General features: G+C 40.8%; 1 protein-coding gene across 4 annotated transcripts in view; it reads left to right on the forward strand.

Moving 5' to 3' along the window:
* The window catches only part of LOC129181155 (copine-8-like), a 93712-nt gene extending 68775 nt beyond the window's left edge, over nt 1–24937 (forward strand). For all 4 annotated transcript variants that reach the window (XM_054775921.1, XM_054775923.1, XM_054775920.1 and 1 more), the window contains 7 exons: nt 5121–5302; nt 6958–7085; nt 10102–10204; nt 11180–11237; nt 11821–11894; nt 15102–15299; nt 15921–24937. In XM_054775921.1, coding sequence (XP_054631896.1) covers nt 5121–5302; nt 6958–7085; nt 10102–10204; nt 11180–11237; nt 11821–11894; nt 15102–15299; nt 15921–15938 — 761 coding nt within the window. In that variant the 3' untranslated portion in view covers nt 15939–24937. The remainder of the gene's footprint in view (nt 1–5120; nt 5303–6957; nt 7086–10101; nt 10205–11179; nt 11238–11820; nt 11895–15101; nt 15300–15920) is intronic.
* The last annotated feature ends 2915 nt before the right edge of the window (nt 24938–27852 follow it).

A 27852-nucleotide genomic window follows, 5' to 3' on the forward strand; every position in this document is an offset into this window, starting at 1 on the left:
CAAGTATTTAAAGGAGCTTGAAGGTTAGGTTGATAGCCTTTGAATCAAAGAGGAATAGCCTCAAATTACTACTCAGACGAACTACAGTTGTATCTTGAAACAACAATAGTTGTTACATCCCAGTGGTCTCTCCGTCTTCTCTTTACAGTAATTTAAGTAGGGGCAATATTTTTATCAATTATTTACTCTGTACAACAACCTAGCATCATATAATGCATGTCATAGGTGTATGTCACATAGGTATGAAGTCAATTTTGATAAATTTTCCATCATATCGGAGATTTGAAAGACGTGTTTTTTAGCATTATGATTACCATAAGAATTGTCATACTCTTTGCTCAACACACGTGCAGTCAGGTACAGTCATGTGATGCTTATTTCTAACAATATGTTCTCAAATTCCAAATTCCAGAGAACACTATTGATAATAGTGTAAGAAATAATCTGTTCCATGGTAAAAAAAAAAATGTAGCCATCATGGAAACTTTATTAAGTGTAAGAGGCAAAATGTTTAGAGTCAAATCTTAACATTTTTAACTGGCACACAAGTGTAAAAAGAAGTGAAGCACAGGGGATAATAATGGAAATGGAAATAATCTGTTCCAGGTTCAAACTGTGGCCATCATAGAAGCTTTATTAAGTGTAGAGACAATGTTTAGAGTCACATTTTAACATTCTTAGCTTCCACTCAAGCGTAAAAAGAAGTTAAACTATGTTGATAATAATATAAATGGAAATAATCTGTTCCAGGGTCAAACTGTAGCCATCATAGACGCTTTATTGAGTGTATTAAGTGTATTAAGTGTGCAAGTGTAAAATCTTAACATTCTTTACTGGCACACAAGTGTAAAAAGAGGTGAAGCAGTGTTAATAGTACAAAATCTTAACTTTGCTAACAAGTGAAGGACGGGTATGCTGATGCTGGAGTCTCAGGGCATACTCATGCTCGTCCATTCCTGCCGTGATGGACTTGGGTGCCAGGTGCAAGTCCCCCTCCCGCTCCTGGCCCCCGCTGGCCAGTGCTGCGACCTGTTTGCTTGTCCCATCAATTCTATTCTGCTGTTTTACTCTGATTTTGTGTGTTATTTGGGGTAATTCTGATTATTTGTTTTGTGCAAAGTGGAAGCTGTCATTAATGATTTCTGGAGGAGCGATTGCATTCATTCAATGACAGATTTTATTCTGCCTTTTGGCTGCAATTGCCCTGACTTTGTGGATTATTTACAGTCTTATTTCAAGTCATTCTGATTTTTTCTTTTGTACAACCTCAGGGACTTTGGCTTTTGAGATTCTTGTGGTTTTACACAAGGCTACATTTCTGGATCTTGGCTGGGCATTGTGTGAAGCTTCTTTTTCCCCACTTAAAAAATGTTCCAATATGAAACAATTGTGTTTGTCTTTATGAGACGCCTGAAGGAAACTAGTGGAACGTTGGTTAGTGGAGCAGCAGAGCATCCATTGCTGCTTGTGTTAATATGTGAAATTAACTTTGGAGCCACATTGCCGTACGTCTCCTATGCCATCAAGTCACTTTCTCATATGCCTGCACATAGAAATGTTGAAATTATGCTTGTAATTGCTTTATTTTTGGTACAGTTTGCTGTGAAACCCTGGCGGCTTTTTATTACAGAACGTTTACAGAACAGTTATATGAGAATGTTTAATAAAGGGTGGTGGGGGGGGATTTTTCTGCTCTCATTTGAGAAATGTAGAAAAATATTTTAATATTGTCTTTCATGTCACAGGGATGTCCACACTTTTTGAAAAAAGGGCCTGTTCTAAGCGTTCGGAACAAAATATTGACATCTTAGCTTTGTGTTATAGGTGACAAAAAAAAATTGCACGCTTGATTGACACTTGCATGCTATCTCATATATAAATGATGGTGAATTATTATATTTTACCTAACGAGTCACAAACAAACCCTTTTACTCAAGGACTCATGTTGCGCTGTCGTTAGCATGGCGGCCCCGGCCAGGGCGAGTTGATTCCACAACCCTGGTTCTCCCCTGAGATGGTTGATGCTACCGGCGAGGCTCGCTGATTAACATTAATCAGCTTGCGGGAGTAGCGATCACATTGATTAATTGACTTTTCTAATGGCTTGTTTTCATATGTGCTGTCAAGAGCGTAAGCGTGCCCTGTTTTTGACTTAATTTAGTCTGTTAACCTGTTTAACCCGCCCAAGTCCACCAACTCATCAAGTCCTGGGCTACGTTCACACTGCTGTGTGTGATGCCCATTTCGGATTTTTTCTTAAAATCCGATTTTTTTATGTGATTGTTCACATTACCAAAGCGTCTGAGAAGTGACACGCGTGGGCAAAAGCGACGTTTGTGGCAATTTAAAGGATTTTGTGCAACGAGTGTCAACGTTTTATTAACTAAATGACTAAGATTAAGAAGAAATAGGGCAAGACTTTTGACAATGGAAGTTCTAGAGAACTTGCTGCGATGTCTGTTCCGAGGAGCGTGTGGGTGGATGTCCGAGCCAAGAGTGGAAGGACATTGACGTCAGGCGCTTCACTGACACGTTTTTTAGATAATTTTTGGATGACAATAATAACTTTTGCTTACATCGGTGAGTACCTTTATCCAAGTCTTGCACAATAAACCACGCCTTTCGATGACATATAGGTGGGACAGATGCAACCTCACCATCCAGACTGCAGTAGTTCGCATACATATTGGATTTATATCTACTGTACATACGAATGAGGCCTGAGTCACATTTGAAAAAAACGGAATACAGGTCAGATACAGGTCACATATGAGCAAAGAAATCAGAATTGATCCAAACGGACACCATCTTTATGATTTGCCATGAGTTATTTCTTGAATTTAATATTGTGTCTCACTTTCTTTATCAAAATGCTGGTACTTGCAACTTTCAGTGACTCTATTTTGGGTTACTTTACAACAGTTATGAATAGAAAAGTAGGGACTTGAGGTGAGAAACACTGTTCAATTCAAGAAATAACTCAGAGCAAAACATAAAAGTGGTGTCCGCGTTGATCTCGCTGCCACAGCGTGTTTTTGGCAACAGTCACATCTTCAGTGAAGGTAAAAGGGAAGTTAAATGTTAATTTACCTCTTTCATTCATCATATATATATTTATATATTTATATGCATTTTGAATTGTTTTCTGCATGTAAAACTCTAACTGGAAAACTATAAAAAATGTTATAATTTCTTATGGGATTATTTTGGGATTTGGTTAGAGTACGTTTCGGTTAGAGTCGGACCTTCTTGGACGGATTAATGACCCTAACCAAGGTTCCACTGTATGTCAAAATCAACAAAAGGAAAAAGCAAGATAAGAAGTTGGTATTTTATTTCACGAATGGATGCACAATTATGTTAAAAATCCTTTATTATCGGCCATTGTCCTTATGTCTCTGGCCAAAGTAAAATGCAAGCAATGGCTAGTTTCAATTATGTCGACAACAGCATATGTCGACGTGAGTCAGCCAATCCTAGGGATGTCAACTTAAGCGGGTGTCACTGTGCTGAGAAAGTCCTGTGTCAACTGTCCTTCCGGGACCTTGCACGAAGAAGGACAGAAAGACCATTTGAAGTCTCTTTAAAGAAGAACAAGACAATTAGGAGTCTAACAATAATGATAATAATAATAATAATAAAAAAACAGTGTGATTTTTTTTTTTATAAACGTAAGCACATGGCCGTGAATATGGTGTGTGTGCGTCTGTGCATGCGTGTATGTGTGTGCGTGAGAGTCATGATCTCGACTCTAAGAAAATTGTAATTCACATTTTTTTCCTGCAACATGCAACCCTAGTACATCTCGTGATAATAAATTAATTAATCACAAATGAAAATGAACTGGATAATTTCACCAGCCTCTTTATTTTGCCATGTCCATGTGTGTCTATTTCCTTGTCTCTCGCCTCCAAACAGCAGGAAGAGGGTTCATTTTATACACTGGTTCAGCACCTAGGCGCTAGACACCTAGATGCGAACTACAGCATTTGAACAGAGTGAGACCTCTTGTCGGTCATACAGTTGCTTTGTCTGTGTGGGAGGAGAGGCGGGACTGATAGCATACATACAGCAAAAGAGTGGACCCTCGTGATGAGCAATGCAAAGTAACCTGATGATTGCAAAGTCAAATGCCACAGCTCCCGTATGGGAGTGAGCAAGGAGTCCATCAACGTGAATGAGCCAGTATGTGGAATTTGTTCGAAAGTGGTTTCAACATAAAGGACAACAGAACAAACTTGCTCACCTTAGAAATATACGCCCGACCCAGTTTTCCCATCTGGGAAAAAAATGACACACCGACCCAACAGTCAACACTCACTAGATGTTTGATCGGCAAAGTAAATACAAACAGAATAACTCAACGTGGTGTGCTTTTACAATACATCGCAAAGTAAATGCTGTTCTTTAATACAGTTGAAAAGCCAGCATTTCAAGAAATGCTCCAAACATTTGATAGACAGTACGAAATGCCTGTGAGAAAATACATGTTACAAACAAAAATTCCGCAACTTTACAGAGTGAAAATGACATATTCATGAAATATTGCATTATTATGATGTATTATTTTCATTATATATTATCATAACATTAGTGGTTTATTTGGTGTCAATAATATCATTTAGCATCAATTTGTAGGACAATAAATATTACAAACACGCCTGCATTGTTTTGTAACTTGAAAACTTTGTCCAATCCAAATTTTATTATGGTACTTTTCTTAAAATTATGTTAAAATCCCGTCTCGTAGATCTCGTGTATCATCTCGTCTCGTGAGTTGGGTGTCTCGTGACATCCCTACTAATAACATATCCAATTAACAATGAATTAATTTTATTTTTAGAATGAGCCTTGGGCCAATAAAAATCCACATTTTGGACACCCCTTTTTAGGTGTTTATTTTGTAGTATTTCACGTGAAACAAGCACCTAAAAACCTGCAGAGTGAGAAAAGGAACAGGACAATGCCATCAGGACATCACTGGTGATGATGATGATGAGTGTGATGTTTGTGTAGTTAAAAGTCTAGTTTACATTCTCCCACTCCCCCCCATTTCATCTTAATATGACTCGCAGCCTAGAGTGTGTGTGTGGGGTGTAATTACCACTTTGTTGTCCCAGGCAACCCATCTCAGCCCACCTCGCTGCATTACATGAGCCCCTACCAGCTCAACGACTATGCCATGGCTCTGCGGGCCGTGGGGGAGATCATCCAGGACTACGACAGCGACAAGATGTTTCCCGCACTGGGCTTCGGCGCCAAGCTTCCCCCGGACGGACGAGTCTCACACGAGTTCGCCCTGGTGAGGAGACCGTCTGTTTACTTCTCCATCTTTGCATTCACAGCAGGTTGTATGTTGTGAAAGGGTACCAAAACTGTACTGTACCATTTTTTAGCCCTCAACTACAGTGGTATGTTACCAAAAAGGGTGGAGCTAGACACAGTGCAGTGTGTTGATGAGTGGACAGAGAAAGGTCGTTTCTACAATGGGATGACAAGGTGGCCGACGGGCTCACGTGCCTCTGTGGTACACTGAAGGAAGAAGACAAAGCCAAGAAGAAAGACTACTTGGCAGAGTTCCCTTATTGTTTTGGTTTGGTTGTGAAAGATGATTTTTTTTATGCAAGTCATCCCTGTCTGTGCCTTCCACGTATCTCCATCCATAATCCAAAACTTTGCAGCAGCAGGCATCCAGACCACTCACACGTCTGCTCATCTGCTGCCCCTTCCAGATGTTTCCTCCAGAGGCGTTCACGGCCATTACAGTGTTAGCTAACAGCCTCTCAAGCGGAGGCAGACCTGCAGACATGGCACATATGCATTCATCTCATTAAGGCTTTAACTTTGTCAGCTTCTAAAGAGGCTGCGAGGTTCTGGCTGCATCTGACTTGATTATACGAGCTCCATTTGCAAAGCCATCCGTGATTCGTGTGCCACAAGATGAGGTCTCGCTAGGATCGTTAGGAAGCCTCCGACATATGGAGTGCTTAAATAATGTAGCGTGGCGCCTTGGAGAGTTTGCTCCAAACAAGCACACGAGCTTCCACACACACTGTCGCATTAGCATTTCTTCACTGGAATCTTTATTAGGTACACCTGCACAATCTAATGATATTGACTTTTTTTAAAATTGCATGTTATATTTTTGTATTAATTTCATATGTTTATGATTATGCTTGGACAACTTGTACTGTCTAATACTGACTAATTTACGACTTGTCTACTTATTACTAAAAAAAAAATCAACCGTCAAATATAGTACATAACAGTAGGTATACTGAAAATATGTATTTACTTATGTTTTTATGAATAAGTGTTATAAAAATATGACGAACAGACGCCTTAAGATTTTTAACAATGCCTACTTAAACATTTCATTTGAATTCACTGTATGTCGTCACACTGTAAAGTAAAATACAAATGTTATATTTTTATATAAATTTTGTATTTTTTAAAGATGATATATATGTTTTGTATATATATAATATATTTATTATATACAGTATATAGTTTATATATGTGTATTATAGTTATATATAGTTTATGTATATAGTTGATATATATTTTATATATATATATATAGTTTAGAAATATTTTCTTAGATAAATAAAAATTTTGGATTTTTGTACACATTTTATCTATTTTTTAAATACGGATAAAAATCTGTCTTTAAAAAAAGCTACAGTATACAGTATATTGTGTCTATATATTTTTTACGCATCTTAAAATATAATATAAGTAAAAATGCTGAGTACTTTTTTGTACATAATCTTCAGTTTGGTCCTCAGTAATGTGTTGTTTAAAAACAAAATTTTACATGTTAATGATCATCATGATGGTGTCCCTGTTGACATGGTGTTTGCCACCCGATGAGATAGTTCCCATTTCAATCATCACTGCTGACATAAAACGTTTTTTGGTATACTTCCTGACCTTCATCCTCACTTTTTTGTGCAGAACGGCAACCCCCAGAACCCGTACTGCAATGGCATTGAGGGTGTGATGGAGGCTTATTACCAGAGTCTCAAGTCAGTGCGTCTCTACGGACCCACCCACTTCTCCCCTGTCATCAACCACGTAGCCAGGTAGGTTTATTGCCAATGCCATCACGGACCTGCACAATGCCAGTCTGAAAGAAACGGTACACGGCTCCGCTGCACTGCTGTCCTCTGGGTCGTCCTGATTAGCAGTCGGAGATGATGGAGGCGTTCCTCTAATGCCACGTGGTTAACGGAACCCCTTTTCATTTAAAAACCGCCCGCACACCCGGAATCATTTCACCAGTTTACCTAGTAAATTTACACTGCTTTGCTGTTGTAATTCCTCCCTACCATCGTATCTTAACTTGTGTTCACCTCACCGCAGGTTTTGAGGCTGGATTGTAACAAATTGACTGTAGAAGCTGTGCGTATATAATGTCCGTACATTATAGATAAGTGGGCCTAGAACAGGGGTCACCAACGTTTTTCCTTGTGAGAGCTACTTTTACAAAATGAAAATGGCCAAGAGCTACTCGTTTTTTTAACATTTATTTTCAGAGCTTATTTTAGACCCAAACAAAGCGAATATGCTTGTTTTACCAGAACATTAACAAAATGCTGGTGTCCACAACTCCCATTTTGTATTTCAGAATGCATTTTTTTCTACTGTTCTTTCATTATTAACTGAAAACCTGAATGAAAAGCAGGCTTGCGGGCACCTCATGTGGTCGTGGGGGGCCGCGGGCACCACGTTGGTGACCCCTGGCCTAGAGGTTACCATGTTGGCCACCATGGGAGCTCCACCTGAAAGCCTGAAAGCTGTAAAAATCATCCCCTAACAATGCTACCCAACCCTTGACCAGCAGCGCAAATCACGCATGGGTGTCCAAAGAGTGGAACATGGCTCATTGCAGAAATAAACAAAAACAAAGCAAAAGTGGAAAAACAGAGCAAAAAGGCATAATGTAACTACAAAAAGTATCGCAAGATTTCATCTTGGGCTTGTGATCCAAGATGGCGGCGTAAAGAAACTGCGCGACATATTGGACGCTAACCAAGCGCAAACGCAAAATAAGGCAAAAACTGTGGATGTCAATTGTAAAACGCACTAACCGGAGCGCACGTTAACCGAGGTACTGCTGTAAAACGAAATTAACCATTATAATGAAGAGGTAAAACCTCTTCAAAAGAGAAAGAGGTTCTAAAAGAACTTATACCATCTATTATATACACTCCTGATCAAAATCTTAAGACCAGTTGAAAAATTGCTAGAATTTGCATTTTGCACATTTGGATCTTAATGAAGTTTTAAGTAGAGCTACAATATGCAAGAACAAGAAGGGGGAGTGAGACAAAAGCATTTTGAAAAAGTAATTTATTGACAACAACAATTAAACTGAAATAGGCTGTTTATCAGCTGATCAAAAGTTTAAGACCACAGGCTATAAAAGCCAAAATCTGCTCAAAAGTTTCACTTTCTGTCAGGCATTCACACTGTCATGCCCTCCTGATGGCTAAAGCTAAGAAGCTTTCTCTTTTTGAACGTGGTCGGATTGTCGAGCTGCACAAGCAAGGCCTCTCGCAGCGTGCCATTGCTGCTGAGGTTGGGTGCAGTAAATCAGTCATTCTTCATTTTTTGAAAGATCCTGAGCATTATGGAACAAAAAAGTCAAGCGGTAGACCCAAAAAAATCACACCTGCGCTGAACCGGAGGATCCGATTGGCTGTCCATCAAGACACAGGGCGGTCTTCCACCCACATTAAGGCCCTTACTAGTGCCGACTGCAGCGCAATAACCATCCGACGGCATCTGCGGGAAAAGGGTTTAAAAAACAAAAAACAAATTCAAAGACCCCATCTCCTTCAACGCCACAAAACTGCCGTTTAGACTTTGCCAGGGAGCATCAAACACGGGACATTGAAAGGTGGAAAAAAGTTTTATTCTCTGATGAGAAAAAATGTAACCTTGACCGTCCAGATGGCTTCCAACGTTACTGGCATGACAAGGCGATCCCACCTGAGATGTTTTCTACCCGGAACAGTGGAGGGGGGTCCATCATGATCTGGGGTGCTTTTGCATTCAGTGGAACACCGGAGCTTTAGCTGGTGCGGGGTCGTCAAATGGCGGAGGCTTACATGCAGATGTTGCAGCGGGCATCCCTCATGACTGAGGGCCCTCGTCTGTGTGGTAACAGCTGGGTTTTTCAACAGGACAACGCTGCAGTTTACAATGCTCGCTTGACCAAGGACTTCTTCAGGGAGAATAACATCACTCTTTTGGACCATCTTGCATGTTCCCCGCATTTAAATCCCATGGACAACATTTGGGGATGGATGGCAAGGGAAGTTTATAAAAATGGCCATCAGTTCCAGACAGTTGATGCCCTTCGTGAAGCCATCTTCACCACTTGGAGCAATGTTCCCACTAACCTCCTGGAAACACTCGCATCAAACATGCCTGAACCAATTTTTGATGTGATGAACAAGAACGGTGGAGCCACTCATTACTGAGTCCTACTGAGAACATTTTTTGTTCTGGTTTGGAGAGTTTTTTGTTATTTTTTGAGCCATGGTCTTAAACTTTTGATCAGCTGATAAACAGCCTTTAATTGTTGTTTCCAATAAATTACTTTTTCAAAAACCTTTTTGTCTCACTCCCCCTTCTTGTTTTTGCATATTGTATCTCTACTTAAAACCTCATTAAGATCCAAATGTGCAAAAGGCAAATTTTAGCAATTTTTCAACTGGTCTTAAGATTTTGAATTGTAAAGTGAATTTATTTACAGTACCATAAAGGAAAACAGCAGGGTTTTAACAGAAAGCGTCCTTCAGTCCAAAAACCTAGCAAGTCCAAGAAGCAACGGTGCAGCTGGTTAGGAGGGGAGAGAGATGGGATATGCTCTTCCTGTTGTCTCCCTCTGCCACTTATGGAGGTTGGTTGCAACCCATCCGGGGGAGCCAGGGTCCTCCAAAACAGAAAGAAAAAAAAAAAAACACATCTGCACACCATATAGCAATCAGTCCAAACAAAACCAAAAATCAAATAATACTTAGGGGCCAGGGTTGTAACATAAGTAACAAATAATGATCATCGAGTCATTTGTCCTGTTTTTGTTGCCAGGTATGCATCAGCAATGACGGATGGTTCGCAGTACTTCATCCTCCTCATCATCTCAGACGGCGTCATCACGGATATGGCTCAGACCAAAGAGTCCATCGTCAACGTATGCTTTTTTATTCTTCTACAACAGCAGACAGTACCTTTTATCTCAAATGTTGATTAAAAATCAGAGGGGAACATCAACATCAAGCTAGCAGGAGGGTTGGGGGGGGGGGGATTTGCGCCTGGATGTAGTAGCGTAGTCCAGGCTTTATTGCTCGCGTTTTTTCATTATTCGCTAGTGGACTTGGATCGTGACCCCTCCAAATAGTGGGGATCTACTGTGGTTGGATTTTTGGGGACCCCTATTCTAGAAAACGTCCTTGGTAATGTTGTGGGGAGAGAAGGGGGTGTCTCTCGCTTCTCCCCCTGAATCCTGCACCATCAGCTGTAATATCTCCCCTATCCTCCGTCTGCGTCTTTAACGAGTTTGCTCCCCCTCGTTCCTCCTTCCCTGCCATGTGATGTAACGTTATTGTGAAATTCCCATTCCGGAGTAATTATTTACATGGCCGCCTGAGGACGCACGGCCCGCCCCACCCAGGCCTCCCCTCATAGCTAAGGCAATTTGGGTATCCATCTAATAAGCAGACAAGTTATGAAGGAATGAACACAGACATTCATCACTCCAAGACGAAATAAACAATTTTATCATAGCGTCTGCTCAGCCGGAGGGCAGGTGATTGGTGGTGGGTGGTGTGGTGTGGTGTGTGTGTGTGTGTGTGTGTGTGTGTGGGGGGGGGGGGGGGGGGGGGGGGGGGGGGGGGTGTTATGTAAATAGGAGTCATTTTAAAGCTGTCAAAAAGTCGACTAACTTACATGGAAGTAGAAAAGTCCACAGATTGATTTGGACCGCTGCCTTGCGACAATGGCGTCTTCCTGTCTCTGTGCTACTCAGCTTGTAATTAGCAGGAGTATTTCACTGACAGTCTGCAGCCTTTCAGATAGCAAATACTGTAGTGCAGCCCCCACCACCTCCCAACTCAGAGACACCCCCTCGCCTGCCTCTGATGCCTTCTTTCTCCTCCACCCTTTACAGGCTGCCTCTCTGCCCATGTCAATTATCATCGTTGGGGTCGGACCAGCCGAATTTGATGGTAAGCTGAGTGCAAATCATGTGTGTGTGTGTGGGGGGCAATAATCCTCCATTCTCGTCTGGCATCCCACATTGTTCAACCCTTCTTTCTGTTCCCTTGCTCCTCCGCTCTTCCCCGTAATTGTTGCCTCCCCGGTACGCCACATGTGAGGGGAAAATTCCCTGTTGTCACACCGGAGGAGGAGCTCTTATTTCCGACATTACGTGGCCCAGCGTCGCTTTTATAACACACAAATTGGTGGCGCACTAGCGGCTTAAGTAGACTACTAACTACACTACTGCTCTCTCTCAGTCAAAGGCAACACACATCATTCATAATTTGTTGAAGCTTCACTCGTGAAAAATGTTACTAGCGAGTAGACGCAGTAATGTAGTACACTAGTTGAATAGATTTATTTTAAACTTGTTGCTCGGCAGAGTTAATTGGGCTGGATGGGATGGATGTAAAGCTATGCTTTTAAGTACCTGTTTGGGAGCTGTTTAATACCAATATAGCACCGGTATTGGATAATATTTAAACAATACCCAACCCTACACATGCTAGCGTGTGACGCGTCCACTCAACGGATGCTCTCCTCCCACAGAAATGATCGAGCTAGACGGAGATGAGGAGAGGATCTCCTCCCAAGGACGCTACGCCGAGAGGGACATCGTACAGGTATGAAACATTCCCAGGCTGTGGCTGTCGACTCAGCACAAAGTCTTCACGGGGATTAAAGGGAAAAGAGGTCATGGGATTTGGCCCTCCGGCGTTTCTTGCTCCTTTCTGTTTTCCCAACATCGTGATCTCCTTTGTGCCCTGTACACTGTCATCGAAGATTATATGTTAATTTCTAATACAAAGCAATCATTATCTCTTACTACACAGTATCCAGACATATGTATTTCCCAATGAACATGTTTACCTGCAATTAGGCTTAGTATGTGTCCAAAAATGGTTTTGTCTGTTGTCCTATCTTTGGTAGCATCGATATTGTAATATTCTGTAGGTGGTTTTCTTCCTATATGTCATTATTTTGATATCCATTATTGTCATGATAATGTTGTTATCTTTGGCAAAATATTATAATAACATTAGGGGTGTCACGGGACGAGACGATACACGAGATTGGGTCTACGAGAGCAAGACAAGACAAGATTACTTTTCAAGAAAAGTACAATGAAAAAATATATGCCAATATATTGCAATCGATTAATGTAAATTCCACTACGTTACACTCTTCTGCACTCTGTGTGTATGCTAGCGGCCCCACATCCACCCACCGAGACAAAGAGACTTTATGACTGAAAAAAGGGCTCACTCCGTTCATGACATTGTTCTATGGAACAAACGCATCAAGGTGCTGAAACCAATGCACAGAGTGAACTCTCTTCCTGCCTGTTTGGAGGTGAGAGACGAGACAAACAGACATACATGCACATGGCAATACTTTGAGGCAAAATTCTCAGTTCATTTTCATTTAGTGTGTGATGAATTTATTATCATCCCAGGCCTAGTGCCCACAAGACATTTTTTTTCTGAACAAGAAATCTTGTTACATTTTAATCTCGGTACACCTTGGGACGTGAGATCTTGTGATACCCCTACATAACATCCTAATATCGTGGGTGGCTATCCCCAAATCATGAAAGAATTAGTAGTATTTCCAAAAATGCACAAACACATTGCTCCGATGTCATTCCTATGCCATTAGAGGGCATTGTAATGATGTGCTATGAGCTCATCAATTCCTCATCATATACAGTGGGGAAAATAAATATTTGATCCCTTGCTGATTTTTCAGGTTGACCCCCTTTCAAAGATATGAACAGTGCATAATTTTAATGGTAGGTTTATTGTAACAGAGGAAAAGGGAATGGTAAAACATGAAATAAAGGTTATGAATTAATTTGTATTTGATCCCCTACCAACCAGCAAGCATTCTGACCCTACAGACCGGTTATCTGTCGATGAAGCACACAAATTAGTCCATGAAGTGGGTAAAAGACATCTGTCACAGAAACAGTCACTTCCAGTCGAACTTCTCCACCACCATAGGCAAGACCAAGAGCTGTCATAATACCTCATGGATAAGATAGTAGACCTACACAAGACTGGAATGGACTACAAGAATATCAACAAGAAGCTTGGTGAGAAAGAGACCACTATTGGTGCAATAATTAATCAATGGAAGAAATCAAACATCCAACGTATTACAAGAGAGAAGTTAGACAATGATGTTAAGGATAGTTGGGAGCACAGTCAGCAAGAAAAGCACTACTAAGACAATTTGCTGTAATGGATTCACATCCTGCAGGGCCCGCAAGGTCCGAAAGTTTGAAAAGCAACATCTGAATGACTCAGATAAGGCTTGGGAGAATGTGATGTGGTTACATTAAACCAAAATTGAGATCTTTGTCGTGTGTTTGCGTGCATGTGTTTGGAGCCAGAGAAATGGTAACTATGAGTCCAACAACAACATTACTCCTGTCAAACATGGAGGTGGAAACATTCTGTTTTGAGGCTGTCTTACTGACCAAAATCCCTTCTGAGATGTGTGCAACCCTGGTGGACAACTACAAGAAATGTCTGACCTCTGTGATTTGAAAATGGCAAGAATTTACATTTTGCACTGTTGGATCTTAAGGAAGTTGTAAGTAACCATACATCCATTTGCTATGGCGCTTAATCCTCATTAGGGTCGCGGGGGTAGCCTTGAGCCTATCCCAGCTGACTTTTGGGTGTTAGGTTGGGTACACCCTGGACTGGTCGAGAAGTTCTAAGTAGAGCTTCAAAATGCAAAAAGAACAAATGAACGGAGTGTGACAAAAGGAAGCAATTTATTGCAAACAAGCATTAACGTGAAATAGGGTGTTCATCAGCTGATCAAAACTTTAAGACCATAGCTAAAAAAAAACGAAATCCCCCCTAAAACAGAAATAACATTTTCAAAAAAGAATCACCTCATTGGTTTGGGCATGCTTGATGCCAGTGTTTCCAGAAAACTAGTGGGAATGTTGTCCAGGTGGTGAAGATGGCTTAATTTCCATTTTTGTAAAATTCCCCTTCCATCCATCCCCAAATATTCTCAATTGGATTTAGATCAGGGGAACACACAGGATGGTCTAAAAGAGGGAGGTTATTCCTTTGGAAGAAAATCTTTGTCAGGCGGGCATTGTGAACTGCAGCATTGTCCTGTTGACAAAGCCAGTCATTACCACACAGACGAGGGCCTTCAGTGATGAGGGATGCCCCCTGCACAACCTGATTGTTCCAGTAAAGAAAAAGTACACCAGAACATGAAGACGCCCCCTCCACTGTGCTGTGTGGAAAACATCTCAGGTGGGATTTCCTTGTCATGCCAGTAACGTTGAAAGCAATCAGGACCGTCATGGTTCCTTTTTCTCTCATCAGAGAATGAAACTTTCTTCCACCTTTCAATGTCCCATGTTGGGTGATCTTGTGCAAATTCCAAACGGCTCTTTTTTTGGGGTCTACCACTTGACTTAACCCTCAGGATCTTTGAAGAAGTTTCAAATGACGGTCTTAATGCGTCCAACCTCAGCAGCAATGGCGCAGCTCAACAATCCGACCTTGTGCGAAGAGAGAAAGCTCCTTTGCCTTTGCCATCAAGAGATCATGACAGTGTGAATACCTGACAGAAAATGACATTGAATCCACATTTTTGCCAAGATTTTGGCTTTTAGAGGCTGTAGTCTTAAACTTTTGATCAGCTGATGAACACCCTATTTCACTTTAATGCTTGTTCGCAATAAATTGCTTACTCAGAACATTTTTTGTCAAAAAATAGAATCTGCAGGGGATCAAATACTTATTTTCCAGTTTTATTATACCGTACATTGTTTTTTCCTGTCTTTGTTGTAGTTTGTCCCTTTCCGAGACTACATCGACCGCAGAGGCAATCACATCCTCAGCATGGCGCGCCTGGCCAAAGAAGTGCTTGCTGAAATCCCAGACCAGTTCCTGTCCTACATGAGGACGCGAGGCATCAAGCCCGGACCTCTTCCGCCTCCTTACACCCCGTGCCCCCCACCAGCGCTACATCCTCTCCTCGCCAGACGGGTAAGCCGGATCTAAGGTTCAAAGGCGTCGTCTCTTCGGCCTCTGCTTGCCTCTTTTCTTCTTCTTCTTCTTCTTCCAAATGTTCACTGGAAGTTTTGAGCTAGCAGCCCATGAGGTCTGCCACACTTGGAGCGCCACGAAGGTGTACGCTTCCACGTTTAGAAGACAGAACTCGTCTTGAGTGGGTGCTGTTCAGAGAAGTTGGTGGTGGGCGTGAGCTCAGCCGAACTGCAAGGAACAGACTGATGTTTATTTTGGATCCCACTTCTGTCACCAAACTGTGTCTCTCCAAAAATAAATGTTTACAAATTGGAAAGGAGGAAAGGTTTCCAGCAATCAGCGTGAGGATGCAGTGTTGCAGTGCGTGACTTCTTCCGTAGAGTGTTTTAACTATATAGTCTCTTATTCAATGGAGCATGTGCTAGTTAAAGAGAAGCATGCACTCGTCGTCCCGCACTCAGGGCTTTGTCCCTCTCCACCGTCCATTCCGCCACTGCCTACCGCTGCCACCTTTCTGTGACGAACACATGCTGCTGCATCTGCCCGCCTCAACGTGGCTCTTCAGGACTGTGACACCGCAGCAGGGACTCAACCAGCCTTACTTTTTTGCTCTGTTCACAGGCGCCATCATGGAATTGAAGCTCAGCACATTTCACAACGGAACTCGACTCCAGTTTGTCTTTTTGCTTTCATTTCCTTCATCTTCCTACCTCTCGGTGTGTTGACTAAACACTTTAGCCCATTCACTTGACTTATTTTGCTGAACAGTCTATGCCAGGGGTGTCCAAACCTTTTTCACCGAGGACCGCATACTGAAAAATCAAAGGGTGTTTTTCATCTTTTTAATTTTGTAAACATTCCAAAACAAATTTATTGTGTTAAGATGTTATATATATTTCAAAAAACAAACTGCATGTCAGCTTTGTGTTATATATTATTATTATAATTTCTTATTAGTGTTATTATTTTTCTTATTCTTATTATTAACGTTTACATTTTTTCAACTTTTTAGTTTTCTAATGAAATTGTATTTTAAAATAGACCAATAAAAAAAAACAAGATGTGGGCCGCAAATGGCCCCCAGGCCACACTTTGGACACTCCTGGTCTAAACCCTAGTTTATGTTTCTGCGTTGAGGCTACTCCCCCTGCAAACCCTCCCGTGTATTTTGCGTGCGCCTCAAAAAAAAACAATATAACCGCACGAGTCAGCTTCTAGTACATTCCTTCCTGCGTGTATACAACTCTTTTAGTGGCCGCTCAGCCCTCCTTCTCCCCTGATTTTGGATCAACATTTGCAATACAAGTGACACTGGTTAGTCACAGCTCCAATAACACTCCCCTTCTCTCTTTAATTACTGTTGTTCACGAGTGCTAAAGGAAACAAGGTATATGGCTGTGCCTCAAACAGAATACTTCTGTCAGTACACTTCAATGTAAGCATAGTGTGGACACGGTGTACTTCGTATTTGAGTGCGCAAATTTTGGCAGTGGGGTGCTGTCCCAAATCCATTGCCATCATGGAAATGAGGGTCGCAATATTTCTTCACGCCGTCTTCTTCTATTTACTACTTTCCACCGCTCAGCCACCTCAGCCACCATTCCAGTTAGTCCCTCCCCTTCCGCTAATGTAGCCAAAATGGTGACGACTGAGGGTGGTAAGTGTCCATCACTGCACACTCACCATTATGACTCGAACAAGTGTAAGTACAGAAGAGCGCAAATTGAGACATAGTCACGTCGTAGACAAGTGTCATGGTATCTCACTGAGCTGACTCATCAGACAGGTACTTTTTTCCATCTCCAAGAGAAATTCACACACAAATTCTGCAACCCCAAGACAGAACATGCTCTCGACGGCGTCAGACGGTGTCATCGTGGTGACTACGCAGAAGCATAAAGCAGAATTAATCTGATCCCGAACACATTGTTTGCTAAATGATCAGGTGACCAAACATTTATTTGGTAGCAACAACACTTTTTAAATGAGGAAGTGAAGCCACTACTGGCTGCTAAAGTTGACTAGCAGTTAGCCATTTTCATCCTTTGGAAACACAGCATACAGGATGGAGTACAGTATAATGAAAGGTGGCGCTGAAAGGTTAGCAGCTAGCTCTATGTTGCCATGACGGCATTCCTGCCAGGAGCCACAATCTTTGCAAGCATCGGACAGCTCAGGTTATAATCGCCATAACTGATCAATTATAATTATAAAAACTGATGATGCTCAAATTACTCACTGAGAGTCTTCTAATTCATTTCATATCTGAGTAAAAAAAAAATGTAAAAATCAAACTACTGTTCCTACTATCACTACTTTTTTTTTTTTAGGGATGCTCAGATTAGGGTTTTATGCTGCTGATTCCGATACAATCATCCATGAGTGAGATCGGCCAATACCGATAGCGATCACATGGATTAACTGTACATTTTTCAATTACTGTATCTATGATGAGTGCTATTGGCTAGGGGCGCTGTTAGAGAATTCCAATTGAGCAGTTATTACAAAAAACTATGAAGAGTTGAAGCATATATTCTTTGATCCTTTGGTGAGTTACAAGTACTTAAAATCAGCTGGCAAGATAGGAGACCCCTCTGATAGTATCACCATCATAAGGCTGGACACACCTTGTGTTTATGTTCATTAAACAGCCACACAAATAGTGTTTAGAGGACAGGACATAATTAGTATAATGACAACAAGATAGTAAAGTTCATCAGTGACACTTGAAACAGTTAGTACGTACCCTTTAACGTGATATCCACTTGTAGCTTTCCCGTGGGACAAAAACGAGCTCCAAACTAACCGCATTGCTTGTTTGTTTTAAAAAGAGTCCGAAGACGAGGAGCTATGCAGATAAGTCTAGCTATTTAGCTAGTTAGCTGCCACCAGTGACAGCTAGGCAAATCATGATAAATGGTCTTTCACTTGTATAGCGCTTTTCTTCCTCCAAGGCGCTAAACGCGCTTTGACACTGCTATCACATTTTACTGATGACGCAGCATCAGGACCAACTTGGGGGTTCAGTATCTTGCCCAAGGACACTTCGACTCGATCACAGGAGGACGGAGGATCAAACCCGGAAACTTCAAGTTTGTAGACGACCACGCTACCACCTGAGCCACGCCCCCCTCCTGAAAGATGCAAGAAAAGTCGAACAGCAATAGGTTTGATAGGGGAGTGATCAAACACGCTGGTATCGATTGGCGTAGCCTGTGTCAAGCTGTCAAAACCGAGGCCATTGAGGTTTTACAGACTAGTGTTGGGCTCGCGGCAATACGGGACAAAGTGCGTCCCTTGTCGACTCAATACGGGTGTTGGCAACACTACGTGACACAGCACACATCAGGTTTGTTGCCGATTGGCTGTGAAAGGCACATGCCGATCACGTTTTTTATGGAAATCGGCTGATACTAATCGGTGGCCCGATCGATCAGAGCATCCCTATTTTTTTGGTTTGTTTTCAGGAAGATATAGAGACTATGTAACTGTAGCTTTAATTGGTAAATGTAGTTGTAGATGTAGTTAGATGGTCCCTATGCAGTTTTATGCTTGACCTGAGTTCAGGAAGTCCCTAAGTGACGTTTAGGAAAGATTTTGGAGTGGTTGTCATGTGACAGCCATCTGACTATCCCAGGATATGGCTTCCCCAAAATGGTAGTTTGTCAGGTAAGCTAGCTCATTTCCAAAAGCTTATTAATGCCTTTATAAGATGTCAAATATTACAATGAATATGTTCTGTCCTTACTATATTTCTTCAATAAATCCATGTAAAACAAGCTCGCTCGCTGTTAAGGTGGCTATGAAACACCAAACTTGACATATTTGCCACTGTTTCAGTGGTTTTGGATGAATAGATTTGTGGTACTGGTAAATTACTACAAATAAGGAATACATTCAGCATGAACAACGTAGCACATCTTTGACACAAATCAGTAGTATTTTGGAAAAAACATTATAATCGTCTTCTCTGTGTTTGTCTTGCTATGGGTTACGGCGTGTATCTTTAAATTTATATTTTTTGTTTGTGATTCTTGGTAAAAGTTAGGATAAATTGAATAGAAATGAGTGATAATTGATGACAGGCTTCAAAGTTAAGATTAAAAGTGTAATTAAGGGGCATAGCTGGCAACCCTTCAGGGCCACTTTTCAATCCCAAGCAAGGTGTGGTGATTATTTGTGCACCCCCCTCCTTAAAAGTCAGGAAATTGTCCATCCCCAAACTGCACTGTCACTTTGTGTCACGTCTAGGGTGAAGCCCTCTTGTCTTAATGTGCGTGTGTTTTTTTTTTTTTTCATTTAACAGAAGCACAAAGAAGCACTTGTGCATACAAAGTGTACATTGTAACATTTTGGGCCCCAAGCAGTCATCATGACGTCCACCTGAGAGACGGTTTACAACGTTTTCTAGCGTCACTCCTCAAAGTCCTTGTATAGCTCCTACACATGCTTGTAAAATGTTTTCTTATATATTTATACACTGTACAAATCTTGGCCTTCTTTTTGTGTATCGACTCATATGATATACTATCTTATTTATTATGTGTAATGCTGCTTCTTTCTGGCTGATCTAACTCTTCTATTTTGTACGGAGGCCTGTAATCATATTTAAATGATGACTAACAGGCCTTATTCATGTTCATATGTTGAGTTATTCATATTTAAATAATGAACGACAGGCCTGTATTTTTTATAACTCGATGACTTGATGTGTTCACGTGCGTGCTAATCGTCATCACTTACACTCGGTAGCAACTTTAAGTGTAGCATCTCATTGATGGCCAAGGAGTGAATGAAGAGGGTCCTACCGGGTGGTCTGACAGACTTTTATACTCTTTTATTTTATTCTTATTTGTACTCACCTGTGTGACTGGATTGGACAAATGTAGCACCTGACTTTTTTTAAATTTAAATAAATACACAGGACGCGTCATTAGGTACACCGTCAACAAATTCAGCTTTTCCAAAGATAATAATGTTGACTTTACAGTGAGAGTCGTGTCAATGTGACAATATGTTTTAGAGCTGCAACAATTAATTGATTAATTGATGATTAATTGATTATCTAATTAATGGACAGCTATTTTGCCATTCGATTAATAGTTTTTTTTGTTTAAAAATGTAAATATCCTCTGATTTCAGCCTATCAAATGTGAATTTATTTGGTTTGTTTTAGTCATTCAAAAAAGCAGACCTATTATCTTTGTGTTTTAGGCAAAATAAGTTATTCACACACATCCGCTTTGGCTTTGGAAAAGAGTGATCAACATTTTTGCCTCTTTTCTGATACGTTGCAGACCCCGTTGCAGACTTTTTGTGGTTGGTTCCTATTGATTTGGTCCATCTACGGCCTAACCAACAAGCTTAAGATAAAAATAACCATTAGTTGCAGCCTTAATATGTTTTGTGCTGATTTTTATTTTGATATTTTTTCCTGACCTGATCTCCAAATAAGTTATTTCATTATTTAAATAATAAAATAAGATGTTTTTTTTAAATTTAATATTCTTTTTTATAATTATGATAAACACACAAGCAATACAAAATAGTGTTATTACATAACACTATTGTGTTATTAATAAAAATGCAATGCAGCATGCATTGCATTTTTTAAAAAAAAGATCATTAAATGGAATTTCCAATTTTTTTAAAAATATTTTTCTAATTAAATAAATTTGAGATAGTACAACTCTTCTTGGCTGATATTTGACTGATTATTTCATAATATTAAGATTTTTTGGCCACTTCATGTACGTAAATAACAAAACAATTCTTAACAGCTCTCATTAAGATCAGATAATCATAAACAAACTGTTAAATAAATACCTATCTGTTAAGCAAAAGTGAACATTATTGTCTTGGGGCTGAATTTTCAGATCGGATCTCATGAAATGGTGTACCTAATGTTATGTCCAGTGAATGTACAATATATACTGTAGTATGCAGTAGTAATTTGTGTTTGACGGGGAACATTTTTTCCAGGTTCTCTCGAAAGATGAAGCATTTCATTTATTCATGACGACAACTTCAGTGTCGCCCCCGCTATCCTCTCTCTGCTATATGCTGTGCATCCTGCACATGTACTCGCATATGAAACATGCATGGCACTTGCATAACAACCAGCGAGGCTTCTTCTCACAGAAACACTGCTTTCATGTCACTTGCTATTCATTGGACCATCAGCACTTTAAAAAAAAAAAAAAAAGAATCGCATCGCTCCGTCTCGTATGACCTCGTTATAGCTGCCGCGTGTCACAACGAAATAAGAGTTTGGCATCTTTCAAGTGCTTGCAGCCTAGCTTGGATGATCGGGAATTATTTATAGATAGACATGACAGAGGGGAAAGCTAATGATGTGCTCCTTGGACACACAACAAACGACAGGTTATGTTTCTAGGCCACATCATTAGCCTCACATGCTAACAAGTGTGCAGATTCTTTGGTCAAAAAACATGAAAAAAGCCCGATGAGGCTGTGCTGCTAACACTCTAGTGCGGGGGCTCAAACGTTTTCCCCCGAGGGCCTCATATTGAAAAATCATGAATGCAGGGGTCACTTTGATATTTTTGATTTTGATTTAAAACCAACCCATGTAGATATGCTAATATGTCATATGTACACGGATACAAACACGTGCACATGTGCAGTGTAGCCAACTGTATTGCAATCGCTCCTCCGCAGTTGAATAGAAAGCAATAGAATAGAGCTGCCGCAATTAATCGACTAGGAAAATAATCGTTAGTTGCAGCCCTACAATAGAAAGACTCCGAATTATCCCACAATGTCAACATGAAGATGTGTCATTTAAAGGGATAGTTCATATTTTTTTGACATGAAGTTGTGTGACGTCCCCATCAGCAGTGTAGTGCATCAACGATGACTTTCCCCCCACTTCGTCCGGTGAGCTGAGTTCTGGTCGTTTTTCGGTGTTGAAGAAAGTAGTTCCGGCTAGTTGGTGGGGTCACTTAACTAAAGCGTTTTGCTTCTCAAAACAACACGCGCTCAAAAGAGTCACAAAACCGTTTTCCATGAAAAAGTCAGACCTCACAATCGCGCTGCGTTATTTTCTCTCCCTTCGTATCACTGCGCGCTGCCACCAGCTGTCAACTGCTGCGCACGTTACATCACCTGTTTCGGTGTTCACTGCTGGGGTAAGGAAAGTAAACATGTCTGACTGCGAAACGAGTGTTGGCGACATTCCTTTTAGCACAAACCCAAAGGGATACACCTTTATGGAACAGAATACACTGATGCCTAACATCGTCAGATGGAGTTAGAGCGGGGACCGAGAGAGAGGAGGGACAGCTTGGACTCGCATTTGCCATTATGTTCACATTGTTATTTTGACTGATTATTATTATTTTGAATAACATATATATTGCAACTGGAAGCACACTCATAGAAATGTGGAGACAACGTCGGTGACAATAATAAAAATAATACTAATAATAACGTAATTGTCCTGGCTGAAGTGTGCACTACACACACAAAGCTGTTTCATCCTAACCACTATGGCTCCCGCTTCATAGCTCGTATAATAGAACAAGAAGCCAAAGTTTCCCGATAGCTGTTAGATTTTGTCGCTTTTTGGTTCGTTATCTTTAATGCTTCCAAATAAGTCTGGGAAACGATAGCTCAATTTTAATAGTTTAATGTACCGGGAAGAATCAGACACATCTGTGGGGACTCGTCTTCTACAGGGGTGCAGGAGCAAGTCCGAGTCACTTCAGATCAGAAGTCCCTTTTTCTAGCTCAGCTTTCAATGCGTGTATAACGCAGAGGTCTTAGCTGGTTGACGCTGGCCAGTCCTAAATGTGCCAAGGGTTGTGATAGAAGAATGCAAGGCCGCAAGCGAGGTGATAGTTTAGCGATTAGACAGCCTGCTCTGGTCACACCATCTAATATGTGCAAAGAGAGGCCTATTATGTGACTACATTTAAAATGGTAATGTCCGTGACAGGAAAGCAATGGACTATATAGGCGACGCAGACACATTTTTGTTGTTGCAGCCCAGATAATTGCAAGTCCTCATTTTCTTTTGTGCTCACTTTAACTCGCTTTAACTCTCTCGCGTCGTAGCGGTCTTCATCCGTGCATGTGAACACTGTGGAACACATACAGTACGCAGGCGGCAGCGCGTAGTGATACGAAGGGGGAGAAAATAACGCCGATCGATTGTGAGGTCTGACTTTATTTGTGGACAGCGGTTTTGTGATGGAAATGTGCGACTCTTATTGCGACGCATGTTGTTTTGAGAAGCGACCCCGCCAACGAACAAAAGCCAACCAGAACTTACCGGACAAGCAGGGGGGGAAAGTCATTGTTGATGCACTACACTGCTGACGGGGATGTCATACAACTTCATGTCAAAAAAATCTAAAAACTACTGTAAAACTATCCCTTTAATGAACGCAATTGTTCCTCCACTTTTATATTTCACAATAGAAAGCAATAGAAAAATACCAAATGAATCCAGTAAGTCCAAATAAAGATGATATTTACCAGCGATTGCTTCTCCACAGTTACATTTGACACATTTTCATGATAGAAAGAAACAGGAACACTCCAAATTAGTCCACAAAAAAAGACAAAGAGCCTGTGGGCTGTACCTTGGCCAGGTGGTAAATATTCATTGAACATGGCCTTAAAGCAGTGGGAAAGCTTTTATGTTGGTGGTAACGTGAGCAGCATGGGTCATCTACGTTTAGAAAATGGATTTCTAGGTGTAGTTCCAATCGAGACGCTAGCAAAGCCTAGCATACATTAGCCTCTTGGCATATGCATCGGTGACCACTCCATATTTGGTTGACGTTGTTAACCGTCTATTTTTATTGGCTGATGCGGCTGTTGGCGTGTTCCAGAGTGCCCATGGGTGGAAGAACGATTGACTAGCGAGGGGGAGAGTTTGGTCACATGCCGATGTGTGAAATCAGTAATGCTCTGAGGTGCTGTAGGAGGAACAATGCGGAGCGTTGGAGGAGATGATAACTGTCCATGGCTTCATTCATGTCATGTGACACGTGTAACATGTTGACTGTATCTTATAGTGTAAACAACGTGACTCCATGGAATGCTCGTGTTGAGTATCGTCTTTCATCCAAGCATGCATTGAGTTTGCATGTCTAGACTATTTTCGAAGACCGGTGACAGTATTTTTCTTTGGACTGCTTTGCCTTAAAAATCTCACATTAGTACTTATCCTAAAAATGAAAGTTTTGTTTACTTCTTTCTTTTATTACCATAAGGTCACGCACTTCTGTCAGACTCATCCCAGCTCTTGATAGCCGTGTTTCCACAAGCAGTACAGTTCGGTACGCAAACAAGAAACAAAAGCTTTAAATCGTCCTTCAATCATAATTCCTAGTTTTTGGATAGTTCTTTTAATGGTGCTTTTTGCCTCCCAAAATCCTGATTCCGAAACTTCTAGGCCATCACAGGGGATGGGTGGACCCCCTGGAAAGCTCAGCCCTGAAAATGAGGTGGTAGAAGTTTTCCTCTGTGACATCTTTTTCAAAAGTTATGACCAAGTGAATAATCCCTAAAATAACCAAAATCTCGGTTTTGGTGCTTCTCAATGTTGTATAAAGTTGGGGGCGGTACGGTTGGAAATCTCACCCCTAGTGGTGGTAAATCTTGGCTTTTTATCTGTAGCAGATTCCAGTCTAAGGTTACTTCAAACAGAACAATCCATGGTCCCCGAAACACTGAAAATACTGTTTCTGGTTCCTCCCAGTGTCACAGTTCCAAAGTCAAACGTTAGAGCGCCCCAAGAAAGTGGCAAAAGTTGTAAAGTGGGACATTTTTATAACACAAAGGCAAGAAAATGAGTGAAAAATGATCTGAACCGTACTGCTTGTTTGAAACGAGGCTTGTATGGACTCTGGACGTGTGTAGTGGCGACAATCCCATCACCAAATGACAACAGGTCAGTTTCCTGCTGCAGAATGAAACCGTCGGTCTTCCTAAGCTTTCGTGAAACGAGCCTTTGCGTTCCCTCAGCCTTCATGTTGGCTGTTGATGGCATTTGCATGACGCTTGTGTAACAGACACACCAACGAGTGAATTTGCCATCTGTTTGGGTTTCACAAAGCAGCACAGCTTTGACTCTTCTTGTATGGAAGCCACCATAGACTGGTTCAAAATGACTATTTCTGTATGAATATTTCAATAAATATTACTATCAAAATCACTTATTTGTGCTTGTTTTTGTGTTATAAACAAATGTATGCCTCCTAGTGTGTTTTTCATACTCTTAACCCTATAATATGCCTCTCACACTTGTTAAACACATTTCCACTGTAAAATGCATATGCACTCACTACTGATGAATGATATTGAAGGATCATGATGAAATTCGATGATAACAAATGTGTGTTTGGAATGCAACCGCAAATCGTCGGGGATCTACTGCATTTGCATACGTCAGAGCCTGTAAGGCTGCTCTCCAATAAGCTTGTAGCTTTCACGGCCATCTTTGCTCCAGCTCTGGCATTGTTTAATCGTCCTTGGCAACTGGACGGAGTTGCCAGCAGTTTTATCTGTGAGCTCCAGTCTCAAATACAAAATTCGAGTGTATTTAGGCTCATAGAATGTTGTGGTTTTAGTCCACCGGGGCTGAAGTTCCCACATTAGTGACAGTGTAGATGTTCTCCAGTCAGTGCATTTTATATAAGTCATCCAAGGCGTCAGATGTAGCGTTTGTATGAAATGCCTTTTTATTAATTAGCACTAGCTTAGCATTAGCTTACTGCACATACACTTCATGGAGCATGCACCAACATTGCTAGCGATATTTTAAAAAAATGATATTTCTTGAAAAATAGTCACATTTAAATACATTCAGGTTGTCAAATGCATGCCGAAGCAAGAAATGATGCTCGGGCCTAGAAGCAAAAGTCTTTTTCTCAGAGGTTCTGTTACCATCTGTCCAAAAGCTTAACACCCAGGTGGTGTTTTATTTTTATTTATTTATTTTTTTAAGAAAAGAAAGTGAACAATGGCTGCATGCTATCATGCTATGCGGCGCCAGTGCGGGGGCTTCTTTCTAACAAGTGACAGTGTAGCTAATTACAGCCAGTCTCTTCCTATTTTATTTCTTTCTTTTTTTTTTTACTCTCTCTCTCATGTCCGACATTTAATGAGCGCCGCTTGCTCTCCTCGCTGTGTGTTTTATCAGCATATGACTTTTAACGCTGCGTTATTATTATTATTACAGTCCCCTCCTACTTGGAGAAGCTAAATACAGAAGCTATAATTGGCACGTTCAGCTTCACGCACACACACACGCGTACTGTACTGTACATAGCTAATACATGGCAGCTTCTTGTTTTAGAGCGCATACAGTAGGAAGGTCCTCGGCCTACGTACGACTTCTGTTTCTAGTCGAGTTTCAATGTAAATCGGAACTTATATAAAATGATTCCTAAAAACACTATGTCAAGCACACATAAAAAATACAGTAATAAAGATTTGACTGTAGATTGCTGTAGAACAACCGCTGTACTTCTCCCTGTGGCTGTCTTGCACACTAACAGAGAGAGAGACAGGCTTATTGGGAGGAGGAAGTCTCATGAGTGAGGCCACGGCGCTACTGAGTTATCACTGCCCATTTCATAGGACCATATCCCTTCACACGTTCATGGGTACCATCTTTATCCTTGATGATGGTTGCAGCAGAATGTGTTCGCTTTCTGAGCATTTTACGATATTTAACTTCACTTCACTTTCCTTGTCTTCACTTTCCTTGTTTTGACAAACTGCCATCAGAGTGTTTTAGGCCTGGAGATGAAACGAAGGGCAAAACGTTAACTAAAAAGAACCAAAAAGTGATGTTCTTCACTGTGGAGACTTGTGTATGCTATTGTATATTCAATTGGATATTACAAGATCATCCATGTAGACCAGGGGTGCTCACACGTTTTTAGCCTGCGAGCTACTTTTAAAATGACCAAGTCCCAAAGATCTACCTACTACTATAAATATAGAAAGTATATATATTTACTATATTTATTTCATTAAAAATATGAGTAGCATGCAAGTACAAGTCAAAATGATCTACTTCTTTCCATAAAACATAACATATACAAAATGTAACCAGTAAACTCTGAACTTCTATTGTAAATATTAATGATTAGTATTTCACATTCACATTTTCAAAGTTTACAGGTAAAGTAGTTGCTATCATAATTCACTTCAACATGGAAATAAAGATAATTCCACATAACTCCTAAATAGTTGTGTACATAACCTGAGTACTGGTAATATGTCAGTCAAATTAGCCATGTAACGTTCATTAGGGCACACAGTTCATGTATTACATCCAGTTAGCATTTGCTATTAAACATTACCCATATACAAGAATTTAAAATGATGATGCAAAAGACAATGCAGCCGAAGTCAAGGCAACATATTGAAAAGGTTTCACCAATGGGCACATTTTTAATTTCATCATGAAATAATAGTTTAAGAAGCGAACGTGTAGAAAACACTGATTTCTGTAGGAGAGTTCATGACGCCAAGCAAAGCCAGTAAACAATACACTTTTTTCTACGTA

The sequence above is a fragment of the Dunckerocampus dactyliophorus genome, chromosome 5 (genome assembly GCF_027744805.1).
Source record: "Dunckerocampus dactyliophorus isolate RoL2022-P2 chromosome 5, RoL_Ddac_1.1, whole genome shotgun sequence".
In the NCBI taxonomy this organism is placed as follows: domain Eukaryota; kingdom Metazoa; phylum Chordata; class Actinopteri; order Syngnathiformes; family Syngnathidae; genus Dunckerocampus; species Dunckerocampus dactyliophorus.